Source organism: Geotrypetes seraphini, chromosome 7 (assembly GCF_902459505.1).
Source record: "Geotrypetes seraphini chromosome 7, aGeoSer1.1, whole genome shotgun sequence".
In the NCBI taxonomy this organism is placed as follows: Eukaryota; Metazoa; Chordata; class Amphibia; order Gymnophiona; family Dermophiidae; genus Geotrypetes; species Geotrypetes seraphini.
In genome coordinates, this window is record NC_047090.1 from 53,795,645 (window position 1) to 53,811,253 (window position 15,609).

The 15,609-nt window shown below is 45.8% G+C and overlaps 1 protein-coding gene across 6 annotated transcripts in view; it reads left to right on the forward strand.

Annotated features, from left to right (window-relative positions):
- The window catches only part of IPO8 (importin 8), a 441,493-nt gene that overhangs the window by 360,218 nt on the left and 65,666 nt on the right, over positions 1 to 15,609 (forward strand). For all 6 annotated transcript variants that reach the window (XM_033950674.1, XM_033950671.1, XM_033950672.1 and 3 more), the window contains one exon: positions 4,370 to 4,465. In XM_033950674.1, coding sequence (XP_033806565.1) covers positions 4,370 to 4,465 — 96 coding nt within the window. The remainder of the gene's footprint in view (positions 1 to 4,369; positions 4,466 to 15,609) is intronic.

The following is a 15,609-nucleotide window of genomic DNA, read 5'->3' on the forward strand; positions in this document are numbered from 1 at the left end:
CACGGAGGACAAGGAATATCCAAAATAAGCTATGAGAGTCCAAACTACGACTCAATGAACTGGAGTTGATTGACATCTCTGAAAAACTTACTAGAACTAAACAAGCTATTTTGAGTTTAACAATCAGACTAGCAGATTACTGGCTTACAAGCTGCAAAAATGCCAGGAGCAGCACTATGTTGCTGGCATACACGATACCGCCGGCAAGGTGTCCATTGCATTATTATCAAAGTCCCAAGATCTCACCTGCTGACTCTATGATCTCTGTATTTTTAGTGAATACCCCACTTCACACTATTTCACGCTCTGGAGGTGAGTCACTATCACAGCCTATTACCTTACAGGAAGTGATTTGAGCTATCCAGGACTTGCTCAACTCTAAGGCCCAGGACTGGATGTTTTGCTAAATGGTTGGCGCCTCTTTGGGACAGGGTGTACAACACCTTTGATGATCGCACTGCATTGCTCTATTCATGGCGTTTAGCAGCAATTACCATCACACCTAAGGCAGGGAAACAACTGTATAGTTCATATTGGCCTATATCTCTATTGGGTACCAACTACAACATTTATACCAGAATACTAGCATCTAGACTACAAAAGGTTCTTCCTGCTATTGTGCTCCCTGACCAATCGGGCTTTCTTCTTATAAGACAACCCCTGGCTACATGGGTTAAACTATGCCATAAACTATTCAGAGAACGTAAATACTTTATCCTAACCCTTATCTTATTTCTGCCTGATTTTCTACCCAACCAATATTATAGGACTTTACTTAATTGGGCTCAAGCATCATTATGGACCTTAAATCAAATATGGGTTGAGGGTCAGCTACTCCCCTTTAAGGATTTAGTCAGTGAATATGGACTTACAGATAGGGACCTATTTCATTATAACCAGCTTTGAAATTTCCTCAACTCCATGGGGTGGGAAGAATTGGAATTGGGAGAGGCTCATTTGAAAAAGGCTTTATGTATGGGAACAAGATGGGGGGGGGAACCTTGGACGGTTCTATTGAGCCCTCCTAGTCCAGAGGGATCCTGCAGCCTGTTATATATCTTGCTGGGAGGGGGAGTTTAGAATATTCCTACTCCTTTGCTCAGTGGACCTATATTTTCAGCCATTTGTTTAAAGTGTCTGTTGCTGCCTCCCATATTGAAAATGGATATAAAATTTTCTATTAATGGCATCTTAACTCCGTCTCGGCTCTCCAGATTTTTTCCTGGTAGCTGTGACTTTTGCTGGAGAAAGTGTGGATATTTGGTGGACCTTTTTGGTCACTAATGATACAAATTTTAAGATACATTCTGAACATCACTTACCCTCAACAAGCGGACTATTGCCTCTTGCATTTGTGACCGCCTGGAATTTCCAGGGTCAGTGGCATAGTAAGGGGGGTGGGAGGCGGTCCACCCCAAGTGCTGTCTTGATGAGGGAACAGATATCTGTCGTTCTCTCCTCCCTGTTGCGCATGCAAGCAGCTTTCCTTCCACTGACGTCACTTCTTGGACCCAAACCTAGGAAGTGACATCAGAGGAAGAGCCAACGCTGGCGTACCAGCAGCTTGGGGATTGCTGCTCACACCAGGAATGTTACAGAAGTATGGGGGAAAGGAAGCGGTGCAAGCACAGCAGGAGGGGGCAGGGAAGGAGCGTGTGGAGATGTGGGGTATAGAGAAAGGGTGCCACCATCCCAGGCGTCTCTCACCCTCATTACACCACTGTCCAGGGTAGTACACAAATTTGCAACATCTTTTTTTGTTGCGGCTAAACTTGTTCTAGTGAGGTATTAGAAACGCTCTGTTGTACCTTCACTGAATATTATTTTCTGTAAAATTGGAGTACATATGCCTGATGTCTAAATTGATGGCCTATAAATATGGTCAAGTTGTTCTTTTTCATAAAGTTTGGGACTTATATTTGGAGTGGCGAGCACAGCCTACTTAAGCTGTTCACTCTTTGTGATCGAGCCAGGGCTTGGGGGGTGAGAGTGGGGGAGGGATTCATGCTTTTGTAACTTCTTACATTGTTATGTATACACTATTTTGGATTTGATGATATTGCCCTCAGTGACTTTGGTTGGGGTTAAACATTGTTTTGTATACCTCTTTTTTGTTATAAATAAAACATTTTTTTAAAATGCACGAGAAAATTTTGGTGATAATGCATGACACCACTATCACCAGCAGCTAAATAGTGACACTTCCGTGTAAGCAGTGTACGTTGTGGGTCATGTGACCTGGCACATCAATGGAAGTGCAATTAGGACTGGAATGGGATGAAACCCCAAAGACTGTCAGTAACCAGAACTTGAAACATGACACAGCAAAAACACTCAGCAAATGGTAGAGTTAGGGGTGGGGTTATGCAATTGGGGCAGGGCATGAGGTCCTATCCAGTGATGTAATTAAAAGGGGCATAGCTTGGATAGATCTCCTGGCTCCTCTCCTGGCTGGCATGACTGGAAGTTGAAATAGCCATCTGTCAAAATATATAAATTAGGTTTGATAAAATCTGTGTAAGTATACCACTGCTGTAGGATGCAATTTAAGATGTCAGTGATAGCATTTTTTAGGATTTGCATGGGGGATAGAGGTTTTGTTTTTTGTATAATGGGATTTTCAGGTATCAACCTAAGAGATTTTTAAGGGTAAAAGGGTCAGTCATGGATTTGATATATTGCCTTTCTGTGGGTACAATCAAAGTAGTTTAGATATACTATATGCAGGTACTTTTTATGTCTTAGTGAGCTCGCAATCTAAGTTATGTCCACACCATGCTTCAAACTGAAACTAAATCCAGAAAAAAAACAAGTTTTTCCTAGCAAGTCCCAACCACAAACTAACGACCACCATCCTGCAACTTAACGAGCTAACGTATCCAATCAATTCCACTATTAAAATTCTCGAAGTCATCTTGGACCGCTGCCTCACTTTTGAAGACCATACCAATGCCCAGGTCAAAAAATGCTTCTCCACCCTTTGGGAACTCCATTCTATCAAATACTACTTTGATTTCCCCATCTTCAGATTTCTGGTCCAATCCCTAATCATAAGCACCCTGGATTACTGTAACATCATATACTTGGGTTCCTACAAGAAAACCATTAAACGTCTAAGATTCATTCAGAACACCGCCGTCCGCCTCATCTATGGCCTCAAAAAGTCAGACCATGTTAGCCCATTCTACAGAAAACTTAATTGGCTACCAATTGAAGCAAGGGTCATCTTCAAATTCGCCTGCCTCTGCTTCAAAACCTTATCTGGCTCATCTCCAATATACCTGTCATGCCACTTTGTGTTCCCAGGCTCCAACCGTACACGCAATGCCCACCTGTTTGCCTACCCCTCTCCAAAAGGATGTATCTACAAAAGATTCCTTGACAAAACCCTCTCTTTCCAAGCTGGCAAATGGACTGACTGCTTGACCACCCTCATCTCTCTTGCCCCATCTTACCTATCCTTCAGGAAATCTCTCAAACCATACCTCTTTGATAAATTTCTCTAACTCCCTCCCTCCCAATTTACTAATCTTGACCCCGCCTCCCTTCCCTCTCCCTTCTCACCTATATACCTCATCTCCCCTGGTTTTTCCTATCCCCTTTCTGCTCTCCCTTGTAACTGTTATTGGATTATTTTGTAATTACTACTGGTTATATTATACACTTGATAACTAACTCTCTGTACCCTCGCTGCATATGTACAGTCTCTTCTCCTGTAAACCGCTCGAAACTGTTTTGTAGTACTCTGTATCTTCGCTGTATATGTACAGTCTCTTCTCCTGTAAACCGCTCTGAACTGTTTTGTGGTATTGCGGTATACAAAAATAAAGTTATTATTATTATTACATACCTGGGGCAATGGAGAGTTAAGCGACTTGCCCAGGGTCAAAAGGAACTGTGAGAATCAAGCCCAGTTCCCCAGGTTCTCAGCTTACTGTACTAACATCAGGTTGCAGTGGGAAACAAACCCAGCTCTTAAGATCTTCATATAAATCAAAAAGACTATGAGTAATTAAAAGAACCTTCTTAGTCAACTCGTATTCGAATTGATATGTCAGTCAAATTGCAGTTGAAAACAAATTACTGTATGCTGAAACTTGGATTTTTCCAGTTTAATGGTGATTGATATAGAGCACATCTTATTAAGTGGGTGTGGAGGCAAAGTAAAAGGGAAGGATATTTGAATAATTTAATTGTATTTTATTTTACTATTATTGTTTTACAATGTATTTTGTTTTGATTTGATTGTGGTTGTTTTGAATGACTTTTTGATGATAAAGCAATATATAAATTTGACTAAATAAATACTGATGTGAAGCTATGAAGTACTTGGTCACACAGGGCTAAGTCTTAATATAACTTTTCATAGGTGTTAAATGGGGATGCAGGCGAAGATGCAGAGTGTCATGCAGCCAAACTTCTAGAAGTCATTATCCTTCAATGTAAAGGAAGAGGAATTGATCAGGTAACATGTTATAGGAAGCAATTTTAGAGAAAATATTGTTAACCTTTTTTTTCTGCAACTGTACTAAAGATGAACCATTTTAAGGTTAGTATGGTTATCATCACTGCTATTTCCAAGTTAGTTATTTATATACTGCCTATCAATGGAGCATTCAGCTACTCAAGTATTTTCCCTATCTGTACTTGCGGTCTCACAATTTAACTAATATACCTGGGGCAATGGAGGATTAAGTGACTTGCCCAGGGTAGCTTAAAAATATTGGTAATAGTTTTATATAACATATACAGTGCAACCTTGGTTTGTGAGCATAATTTGTTCCAGAAGCATGCTCGTAAACCAAAGTGCTCATATATCAAAGCGACTTTCCCCATAGGAAGGGAAACTCGCTTGATTAGTTCCCCCCCCCCCCGAGGCCACCGGCGCTGCTTGCTTCCAACCCACCCCACCCCACCACATCCCAAAAAGACCCCCTCCCACCCCCGAGGCCATTGGCCCGCTTCCTCACCCCCCCTGAGAACCAGCATCACCCTCCCCCCACAAGCCCACCCCCTGAGAACCAGCATCGCCCGCCTGTCCAAACCCTTACCCCGATTTGAGACCCGCACCCAGCACCAACCCACAGGATGTGCCGATGCCTGAAGATCCTGCCTCTTGCCGCTTGGCTGGACCGGGCTTTGAGCATTTGCGCATGCTCTCTGAGATTTGGCTCCAGGGAGAGCGGGAGCCAGAAGGCCTTGAGCATGCACAGATGCTCAAGGCCCAGCCCAGCGGCAAGAGGCAGGATCTTCAGGCACCAGCATGTTCTGTGGGTTGGTGCTGCGTGCTGTTGCCAGATCAGGGTAAGGGTTTGGGTTGGGGGGGTGTTTGTGGGCGGGGAGGCGATGCCAGTTCTTGGGAGGGGGCTCGCAAATCGAGTCAGTGCTCGGTTTGCGAGGCACGATTTGCTTGAGTGTTTTGCTTGTCTTGCAAAACACTCGCAAACCACGTTACTCGTAGACCGAGGTTTGACTGTATTAGAATTGTAGTGGGTTATCTTACTGTAGCTGGTATGTGAAAATGAGTTATTCCACTGATTCTAAACTCCATTCACCCTCAGTTTGATTTAATTTATAACCCATAGTTCCAAAAGGAAATTTTCCAAACATAGTGTACAGCAGGGGTGCCCAAATGGTCGATCACAATCGACTACTAGATAGTGAAGGCAACGTGAGTTGATCGCGGAGCCATCCCGGGTTTCGTGATAGACTCAAGTTGCCTTCCGTTCTACCTGCTTCCCTATCCTATAAAGAGAACGCTGAAGCGCCGGGCTGACCACTGTTCCTCACTCGACGTCAATTCTGACATCAGAGAGGAAATTCTGGGCCAGCCAATCGCTGCCTGGCTGGCCAGGAACTTCCTCTCCGACGTTAGAATTGACATTGGGTGTGGAAGGTTGGTCGGCCCAGCACCTCAGTGTCCTCTTTACGGCGGCGGCGGCTTGGGGGAGGGCAGAGAGGGCAGGGAGACAGAAAGAAAGGGCATGGAGAGAGAAAGACAGGAAAGGGCATTGAGAGAGAAATAAGGGAGACATAAAGGGGGCATGGAGAGAGAAAGACATACAGAAATAAAGGGGGGCAGGGAGACAGAAAGAAAGGGCATGGAGAGAGAAAGACAGGAAAGGGCATTGAGAGAGAAATAAGGGAGACATAAAGGGGGCATGGAGAGAGAAAGACATACAGAAATAAAGGGGGGCAGGGAGACAGAAAGAAAGATGGAGAGAAAGAAAGAAAGGAGAGGAGGGCAGGGAGAGAGGAAGAAAAAGTTGGGAGAGGGAATGAGGTCTGGAGGAGAGGAAGCATACAGGAGGCTGAAAGAAGGGAAGAATATTGGATGCACAGTCAGAAGAAGAAAGTGCAACCAGAGACTCATGAAATCACCAGGAAAAATGATTTTATTTTCAATTTAGTGATCAAAATGTGTCCGTTTTGAGAATTTTTATCTGCTGTCTATATTTTGCAATATGACCCCCTTTTACTAAACCACAATAGCAGTTTTTAGCGCAGGGAGCATATGAGCATCAAGAGCAGCGCAGTTCCCTGCACTTAAAACCGCTATTGCGGTTTAGTAAAAAGGGAGGGGGTATATTTGTCTATTTTTTGTGTAGTTATTACTGAGGTGACATTGCATAAAGTCAGCTGCCTTGACTTCTTTGAAAACCCGTGGAATATAAATGATAATTAACATTTTCTCTGCGTACAATGTGCTTTGTGTTTTTAAAATTTTATTGTTGGTACATCATTTTGACTTGGTCATTTTAAAAGTAGCTTGCAAGCCCAAAAGGTTTGGGCACCCCTGGTGTACAGTATAGTAAATTACAAAATATTATGTAGACAACAGGTCAGATATGTGTCTGAATTCAAAAGGGCCTGGGATAGGCACGTGGGATCTCTCAGAAAGAAATAATGGTTACTGCGGATAGGCAGACTAGATGGGCCATTTGGCCTTTATCTGCCATTATGTTTCAATGTAATAAGACATTTAAACCTTTTTAAATGAAATTAAATACTGAAACCAACAAAATTCTACAGAAGGGACTAAAAATGCAACAAATTATGATTCCATTGGATCAGTATTTGAAAGCACATAGGGGTAAATTCTATAAATGGCATCCCGTTTGTAGGGAGCCAATTGGGATGCATGTTTTCTTAAAAAAAACAAAAAACCCAAGGCAGGCCGCCTACACTTTAGGGGGGGTCTGTCACAAGTACAGGGAGATGCGTCAGGACACTTAAACTCGTCCAAAGCTGGGTGTGGGAATAGTTTTGTCCAGAAGTGGCCTTGGGCGAGCTTAATTGGCCCTAGGCATCTCCCTAAGGCCGCGATAGATGCCTGAAAAGTAGGCCAGCAAAATGCTGGCCTACATTTTAAATAGACATGGTTGCTGTGCTGATCGCGGCAAGGAAACCTCCTTGCCATGGTCAGCTGAGCGGCCACAACAGCAATTACACCCCCGCCCCCTACTGTGTAGTCAGCAGTTGGGAAGCCTGCTCCCTCCCACCACCACCCCTGAACCCCTTTCAATGTCCATGGCAGAAGGGATGCCCACTCTCCTGCCAGAATCGCCAATGTCCCCTCCCTCGACCAAATCCTTCATCGAGAGGAATGCCCACTCCCTCCTGCCGCCACCCCCTCAGAATTCCCCCCACCCAGTGACACCCCTCCTTCAGAGCCTGTAGAACTCCCCCCAGCACCCCACTTCCCATACCTTTTAAGATGAAAATCCAGCCAGAAGGATGCATACATACTCTGGCCTGTAGGCCCACCACGCCAAAATGGTGGGCCTTCCCCTTTCTGGTGCATCCTGGGCAGGGAGATTTCCTGACTGCAATCAGCTGATAGCAAGGGATCGGGCACGATTCTTTAACAGGCGCCTGTGACATGGGTGCCAGTTAGAGAATTGAGGTGGTTTGGCAGGGTTAGGTGTCTGTCCATTTAGGGCAGACACGATTCTGTATAGGGCGCCAGTCTGCAATTCTCAACCGCTTGATAAGCGGTTGCTAAGACTGGTATCCTGTACAGAATTTCCCCCAAGGTATTTACTTTTACACTTTTTCCTCTTTTTTTCACCTTGCAACTTTTTGGCTAAATGTGGCATGCACAACAGCCCCCAAGCATACTCTACTGCACTTTTCAGGCTCCTCCTGGCCAGATTTCTGGCTTATTCCCACTATGGTACTGCAAAATCTTTCCAAACTTTATAGAGAAAAAATTGGCAGAGGAACCTGAATCTTTAACCTTCCCCTGCAGTAGAGTGGATTCGAGAGATTACTCAGTCAGTGTCTGCAGCACTGGCTGACCACCTAAATAAACTCCAGTCTGCTGTGGATAAAATGAATTACAAATTTGATTCACATATCAGACGACTATTGGATGTCGAGTAACGTGTTTCAGTGTAGGAGAACATGTGTTCCAGCTTTGTGACTCAGCTAAACGTACTCAGGAGCCCATAACACAGCAAGACAAAGTCAAAGAGCAGGAGAATCAAAATCAATGCAGTTAGTGGGCCTTCTGGAATTGGTCATGGATGCTGAGATGTATAAGATCTTTAGTAGTTGGCTGCCAGACAAACTGGGCCTAAAAATAGTGGTATGCACTCTGATTGTGAGAGAGCTCACCAAAAAGGCCCCAGACCGCAAGAGGAGTGAAGACCTCATACAGCTATAGCCCGGTACAACAATTGGAGGGAGAAAGAACACATTGTTAAAGTCTTTTGAAAATCGGGGCCCCTGGACTTTGAGGACTCCAAAGTGTTCCTTTTCTTTTTTTTTTTTTTTTTTGTTCAATAGTTTTTATTGAATATTATAAGAAATTTACAGAAAGCAGTTCAAACACACAAAATCTGAATAAGACACAGTGGTATAGAAAAAGTCCATATCTATAATCATTTACTTACAACCAGATTAATAAAAAGAATCTAGGGTATGTGTAACTGCTAATAGAAGATATATGAAAGGCAGAAAAGCAGGGAGAGTGAAATAAGAGAGAGGGAAAGAAAGAGGGAGAAAAAGAAAAAGAGAGAGATAGATAGATAGAGAGGCAGAAGTGTCTACTGGTTAGAATGAACATATGAGTCTAAGAATGACCAAGGTGATTTATTTCGCACCATGTTTGTGGAGAGTCGAGAAATCATGTTTTTCTCATATGCATAAGATTCAAATTTGTGATACATGCTCAGAGAGTTCCACCAAAAGGTGTAGTCAAGTAGCGAGGATGATTTCCAATTTTTCAGAATATGCATAAGAGCTGTTACAAACATGGCATCAATGAGTTTAGGTGGGCAGTTTGTTTGTGTGAAACAAGGGTGTTGAGAACGAAGAATTACAATGTCCATGGAAATCTCTTCTGAACACTTAGTAATAGATTTTATAGTGTCCCAAATACGAATCCAGAAGGAGTGGACTATAGTGCAATGAAAAAGCATGTGATCAAGAGTTCCAGACTCTTTCAAACAGTTCCAGCAGGTGGAGTCTTGTTTTAGCTTCGCTTTCCACATGCGATATGGGGTCCATACTGCATTCCACATAACGAAGAACATTGATTGCGAGACTCTGGAAGATAGGAGAGGACGGTTTGTGGAGGACCAGAAAAGTTCCCAATCTATATCAGAAAGCGTAGTCTGCAGAATCAAGTCCCATTGGTTCATTGATTGAGGTGAAAAGGTGAAAGAGTGATCCCTTAGAATACTATAAAAAAGAGATATTGCTCTACCCTTCATTAAAGCCAGAGTAGACCAGTAGTGAACAGTGTGGATAATAACTATTCGGTGAGAGTGGTGGCGCAGAAAAAACTTATGTCCTTGTTTTGCACTGAGCTCCACAACAAGGGCATTCACTTTGCATTGATATTCCCGGCCAAGCTGAGAGTCTGGCATGCTAGTAAAACAGTAACTCTACAAACAGTGGATGAGGCATGCACCTTTATGGATAAATTGAAGTCAGTGCCTTAATGTCTGAACTGATACTAAAAGACCTATTCTTTGAAGTTTGGGCTAGATTCACAAAGCAAACCAATCGTGTACAGATCAGTTTGCGACCCCTTTGCGACCAGATTTCCCTCCTGCACTATTCACTAATGCCTGTAGTGATCCGATCCTGATCCTCACATGCAAATTAGTAAAACCCCATGCAAAATAGCCAAGCAATGATTCACAAACAATTGCTTGGCTATTTTGAATCGGGTTTTACTATTGGCAAACCTGACTGCTGCAGATCTGTCGGTAACTGAGTTACCGACAGGTCTGCTGGTTTTTTTGTCAGGCCTGCCTGTCTTTTTTATTCATTTTTTGTCCATGGCACAGATATTTTGCATGTGTTATACATGCAAAATATCTGCCCCATAAAAAAATGAATAAATAAAAGACAGGCAGGCCTGTCAATAAACAGCTGAGGGCCCCCCGACAAATGATCTCCCCTGATAATTGATTCCCCCCCGCGACCCACAAATAGCAGGAGGGATGCCCACTCCCTCCTGCCACCACCTGACGCTGCCCTCCCTGCCCATGCGAATATGGTAGGAGGGATGGCAACTCCCTCCTGCCACCAACTGAGTCACCCCCTGACCGGCATATGACTCACCCACCCCCCCCCCCGGCCTGGCACACCCCCGACTGGCACACCGCACCACCCTGACCGGCCTGGCCCACCCCTGGTTGGGACTGGCCCGGCCCGACACCTCCCCTATACCTAACAGTTGGAAGCAGGAGGGGTGCTCAGTCCCTCCTGCTCCTTAGGCCTTCAGCAACGTCTTTCGGAGCAGGAGGAACCGCAAAGTCCTCCTGCTCTTTCGCCTCCTCCTGCTTTCCTGATGAAGCACTGCAAATGTGGGCTTTGGCCCCGCCCTGGTGCATCATGTGATGCACGGGGAGGAGCCTAAGGCCCAGATTGGCTGAGGTGCCTCGGGCTCCTCCCTTGGGAGGGGCCTGTGGCGCCTGAGCCAATCAGGGACTTCCTTAGGGCCGAGCATAAGGAAGTCACTGATTGGTCAAAGTAATAGCCAATCAGGGACTTCCTTAGGCTCAGCCCTAAGGAAGTCCCTGATTGGCTCAGGCGCCACAGGAGTGTTTTTCCCCCAAAGCTGGGTAGAGGGCTGGAATTATCCTTTCAAATTTATCAATATGCTACATGCTCATGCGGGTAAGGCCCACCATTATAAGGATTGTTTCCAAGTCTTACTACACTATGGACAGCATGGAAGTGATGGAGGCAAAGACAGGAACTGAATTCTAACCTGTCCTCCTATTTACTGTTAGAGGGCAACTCAAATTTTCTACCAGGATGGGGGAATTCTGCGTTTCAGGATTGGGCGTCGCAGGGCTATACTTCTATGGAACAGCTGCTAGGGATATCTCCGGGCTCCTTTTCCTCTTTCCAGCAGGTCCAGCTTCATCAAAACATGATATCTATTAATTGTCAGTCCCGCCCCCAACCCCACCCTAGCCCCAATCCCGCCCTAGCCCAGCCCCCCAATCCCACCCCCAATTCTTCAATTCATTTTTCATTTTCATCCTATATAATAAAAGGCTAACTCGCGCATGCGCACTCCTATTTGTGTGCTTCCATGATCTGTAGTTCCGTGGCCGCATGAGTGCGCATTCGTGAGTCCCCAGCCTTCTTCCCAGCCTACCTTGGCCTTCAGCAGCGGCGGCTCATCTCCTGTGGGGACCTGATGTATCCTGTGTCCGTCCGTGGCCGCGGCTTGAGGCGTATGCGCCAGTTAGGTGCATCGGCGACAGGAGCGGCGCTGGTGGCGGGAGGAGGGCTCATGGTCCTGCCGCCGCTGCCGCTCCTGTTCACAGCACGTCGCCGACTCCCCCCCCTTCCCGTAACAACCGCTACCGCTCCTGTTCAAAGCGGCCTGCTGAGGTTCGCGGCCGGCTGTAACAAACCTCGCAGGCCGCTCTCCACATGGTAGCACGTTCCCTCTGACGCGATCGCGTCAGAGGGAACATGCTACCGAGTTGGAGAGCGGCCTGCGAGGTTCGTTACAGCCGGCCGCGAACCTCAGCAGGCCGCTTTGAACAGGAGGATCAGCCACCACGGGGATCGTGAGAAGAAACGCCGAAAAAAAACCTTCAGCCTGCTGCAGGCCAGCACGCGGAAAGGGAAGGGGGAAGGGCAGCTCACGGTAAGAGAAGGGAATGGGGGGGTGGGGAAAATGATTCTACTGCTTCAGCAGGGACCTGGAGGGTAGGGAAATACCGCTGCTGCTTCTGCAAAGGAAAGTGGTGGTGGTGGGGGGGAGAGAAGGGAATGGGGGATGGGTGGGGGAAAATGCTGCTACTACTTCACAGGGACCTGGAGGGGAAGGGAAATACCGCTGCTGCTTCTGCAAAGGAAAGTGGTGGTGGGGGGGAGAGAAGGGAATGGGGGGTGGGTGGGGGAAAATGCTGCTACTACTTCACAGGGATCTGGAGGGGAAGGGAAATACCACTGCTGCTTCTGCGAAGGAAAGTGGGGGGGAGAGAAGGGAATGAGGGGTGGGAGAAAATGCTGCTACTACTTCACAGGGATCTGTAGGGGAAGGGAAATATCACTGCTGCTTCTGCAAAGGAAAGTGGTGGGGGGGAAGAGAAGGGAATGGGGGGTGGGTGGGGGAAAATGCTGCTACTACTTCACAGGGATCTGGAGGGGAAGGGAAATATCACTGCTGCTTCTACAAAGGAAAGTGGGGGGAGGGGGAGAGACAGAAAGAAATACAGACAGACAAAGGAGGCTAGGGAGAGAGACAGACAGAAATAAAGACAGACAGGGGACCAGAGAGAGACAGAAAGAAAGACAGACAGACAAAGGGTGCCAGGGAGAGAGAGAAAAAAATTGCAGGAGGGAGAGAGACAGAAAGAAAGGAAGAAAGAGACAGGAGCAGGGAGAGAGACATAAATAAAGAAAGACAGCCAGCCATATATTCTAGCACCCGTTAATGTAACGGGCTTAAACACTAGTGTACACATAATATCTTATTAATTCATAATGGTAACCATAAAATAAAAAACCCACAAAACACACTATACATAGAGAAAATGTGAATTATCATTTATATTTTGGGGGGGTTTCAAAGATGTCAAGGCAGATGATTTTAAAATATGCAATGTCACCTCAGTAACTATAGAAAAATAGACAAATATAGTGCAAAATATAGACAGCAGATATAAATTCTCAAAACTGACACATTTTGTTCACTACATTGAAAATAAAATAATTTTTCCTACCTTTGCTATCTAGTGATTTCATGAGTCTCTGATTGCGTTTCCTTCTGTCTGTGTTTCCTTCTGACTATGCATCCTTTCTTTCATTTCTTTCTTTCTGCACTCAGGCCCAACAGTTGTCCCTTTCTATTCCCTCCCTCCTTCCTTCCCATGTCCTTAATGCCCCCAGTGCCCCTTCCTGTGTCCTTAGTGCCCCCAGTGCCTCCTTCCTATGTCCTTAGTGCCCCCAGTGCCTCCTTCCTATGTCCTTAGTGTCCCCAGTGCTTTTTTCCCATGTCCTTAGTGCCCCTTCCTATATCCTTAGTGCCCTCAGTGCCTCCTTCCCATGTCTTTAGTGCCCCTTCTCATGTCCTTAATGCTTCTAGTGCCTCCTTCCTATGTCCTTGGTGCCCTCAGTGCCTCCTTCCTATGTCCTTAGTGCCCCCAGTGCCTCCTTCCCATGTCCTTAGCGGCCCTTCCTATATCCTTAGTGCCCTCAGTGCCTCCTTCCTATGCCTTTAGTGCCTCTTTCCTATGTCCTTAGTGTCCCAAGTGCCTCCTTCCTATATCCTTAGTGCCCCTTTCCATGTCCTTAGTGCCTCCTTCCCATGTCCTTAGTGTCCCCAGTGCCTCCTACCCATGTCCTTAGTGCCCTCAGTGCTTCCTTTCCATGTCCTTAGTGCCCTCAGTGCTTCCTTCCCATGTCCTTAGTGCCCTCAGGGCCTCCTTCCCATGTCCTTAGTGCCCTCAGTGCCTCCTTCCTATGTCCTTAGTGCCCCTTCCTATGTCCTTAGTGCCCCCAGAGACTCCTTCCTATGTCCTTAATGCCCTCAGTGCTTTTTTCCCATGTCCTTAGTGCCCTCAGGGCCTCCTTCCCATGTCCTTAGTGCCCTCAGTGCCTCCTTCATATGTCCTTAGTGCCCCTTCCTATGTCTTTAGTGCCCCCAGTGCCTCCTTCCTAACATAGTAACATAGTAGATGACGGCAGATAAAGACCCGAATGGTCCATCCAGTCTGCCCAACCTGATTCAATTTAAATTTTTTTTTTTTTTTTTAAATTTAATTTTTTTTAGTTTTTCTTCTTAGCTATTTCTGGGCAAGAATCCAAAGCTTTACCCGGTACTGTGCTTGGGTTCCAACTGCCAAAATTTCTGTTAAGACTTACTCCAGCCCATCTACACCCTCCCAGCCATTGAAGCCCTCCCCTGCCCATCCTCCACCAAATGGCCATACACAGACACAGACCTGCAAGTCTGCCCAGTAACTGGCCTAGTTCAATATTTAATATTATCTTCTGATTCTAAATCTTCTGTGTTCATCCCACGCTTCTTTGAACTCAGTCACAGTTTTACTCTCCACCACCTCTCTCGGGAGCACATTCCAGACATCCACTACCCTCTCCGTAAAGTAGAATTTCCTAACATTGCCCCTGAATCTACCACCCCTCAACCTCAAATTATGTCCTCTGGTTTTACCATTTTCCTTTCTCTGGAAAAGATTTTGTTCTACGTTAATACCCTTCAAGTATTTGAACGTCTGAATCATATCTCCCCTGTCTCTCCTTTCCTCTAGGCTAGGGTATACATATTCAGGGCTTCCAGTCTCTCCTCATACGTCTTCTGGCGCAAGCCTTTCATTTTCGTCGCCCTCCTCTGGACCGCCTCAAGTCTTCTTACGTCTTTCGCCAGATACGGTCTCCAAAACTGAACACAATACTCCAAGTGGGGCCTCACCAATGACCTGTACAGGGGCATCAACACCTTCTTCCTTCTGCTGACTACGCCTCTCTTTATACAGCCCAGCATCCTTCTGGCAGCAGCCACTGCCTTGTCACACTGTTTTTTCTCCTTTAGATCTTCGGACACTATCACCCCAAGGTCCCTCTCCCCATCCGTGCATATCAGCTTCTCTCCTCCCAGCATATACGGTTCTTTCCGATTATTAATCCCCAAATGCATTACTCTGCATTTCTTTGCATTGAATTTTACTTGCCAGGCATTAGACCATTCCTCTAACTTTTGCAGATCCTTTTTCATATTTTCCACTCCCTCTTCGGTGTCTACTCTGTTACAAATCTTGGTATCATCTGCAAAAAGGCACACTTTTCCTTCTAACCCTTCAACAATGTCACTCACATACATATTGAACAGGATTGGCCCCAGCACCGAACCCTGAGGGACTCCACTAGTCACCTTTCCTTCCTTCGAGCGACTTCCATTAACCACCCTCTGGCGTCTGTCCGACAGCCAGTTTCTGACCCAGTTCACCACTTTGGGTCCTAACTTCAGCCCTTCAAGTTTGTTCAACAGCCTCCTATGAGGAACTGTATCAAAGGCTTTGCTGAAATCCAAGTAAATTACATCTAGCATATGTCCTCGATCCAGCTCTCTGTTCACCCAATCAAAAAATTAAATCAGGTTCATTT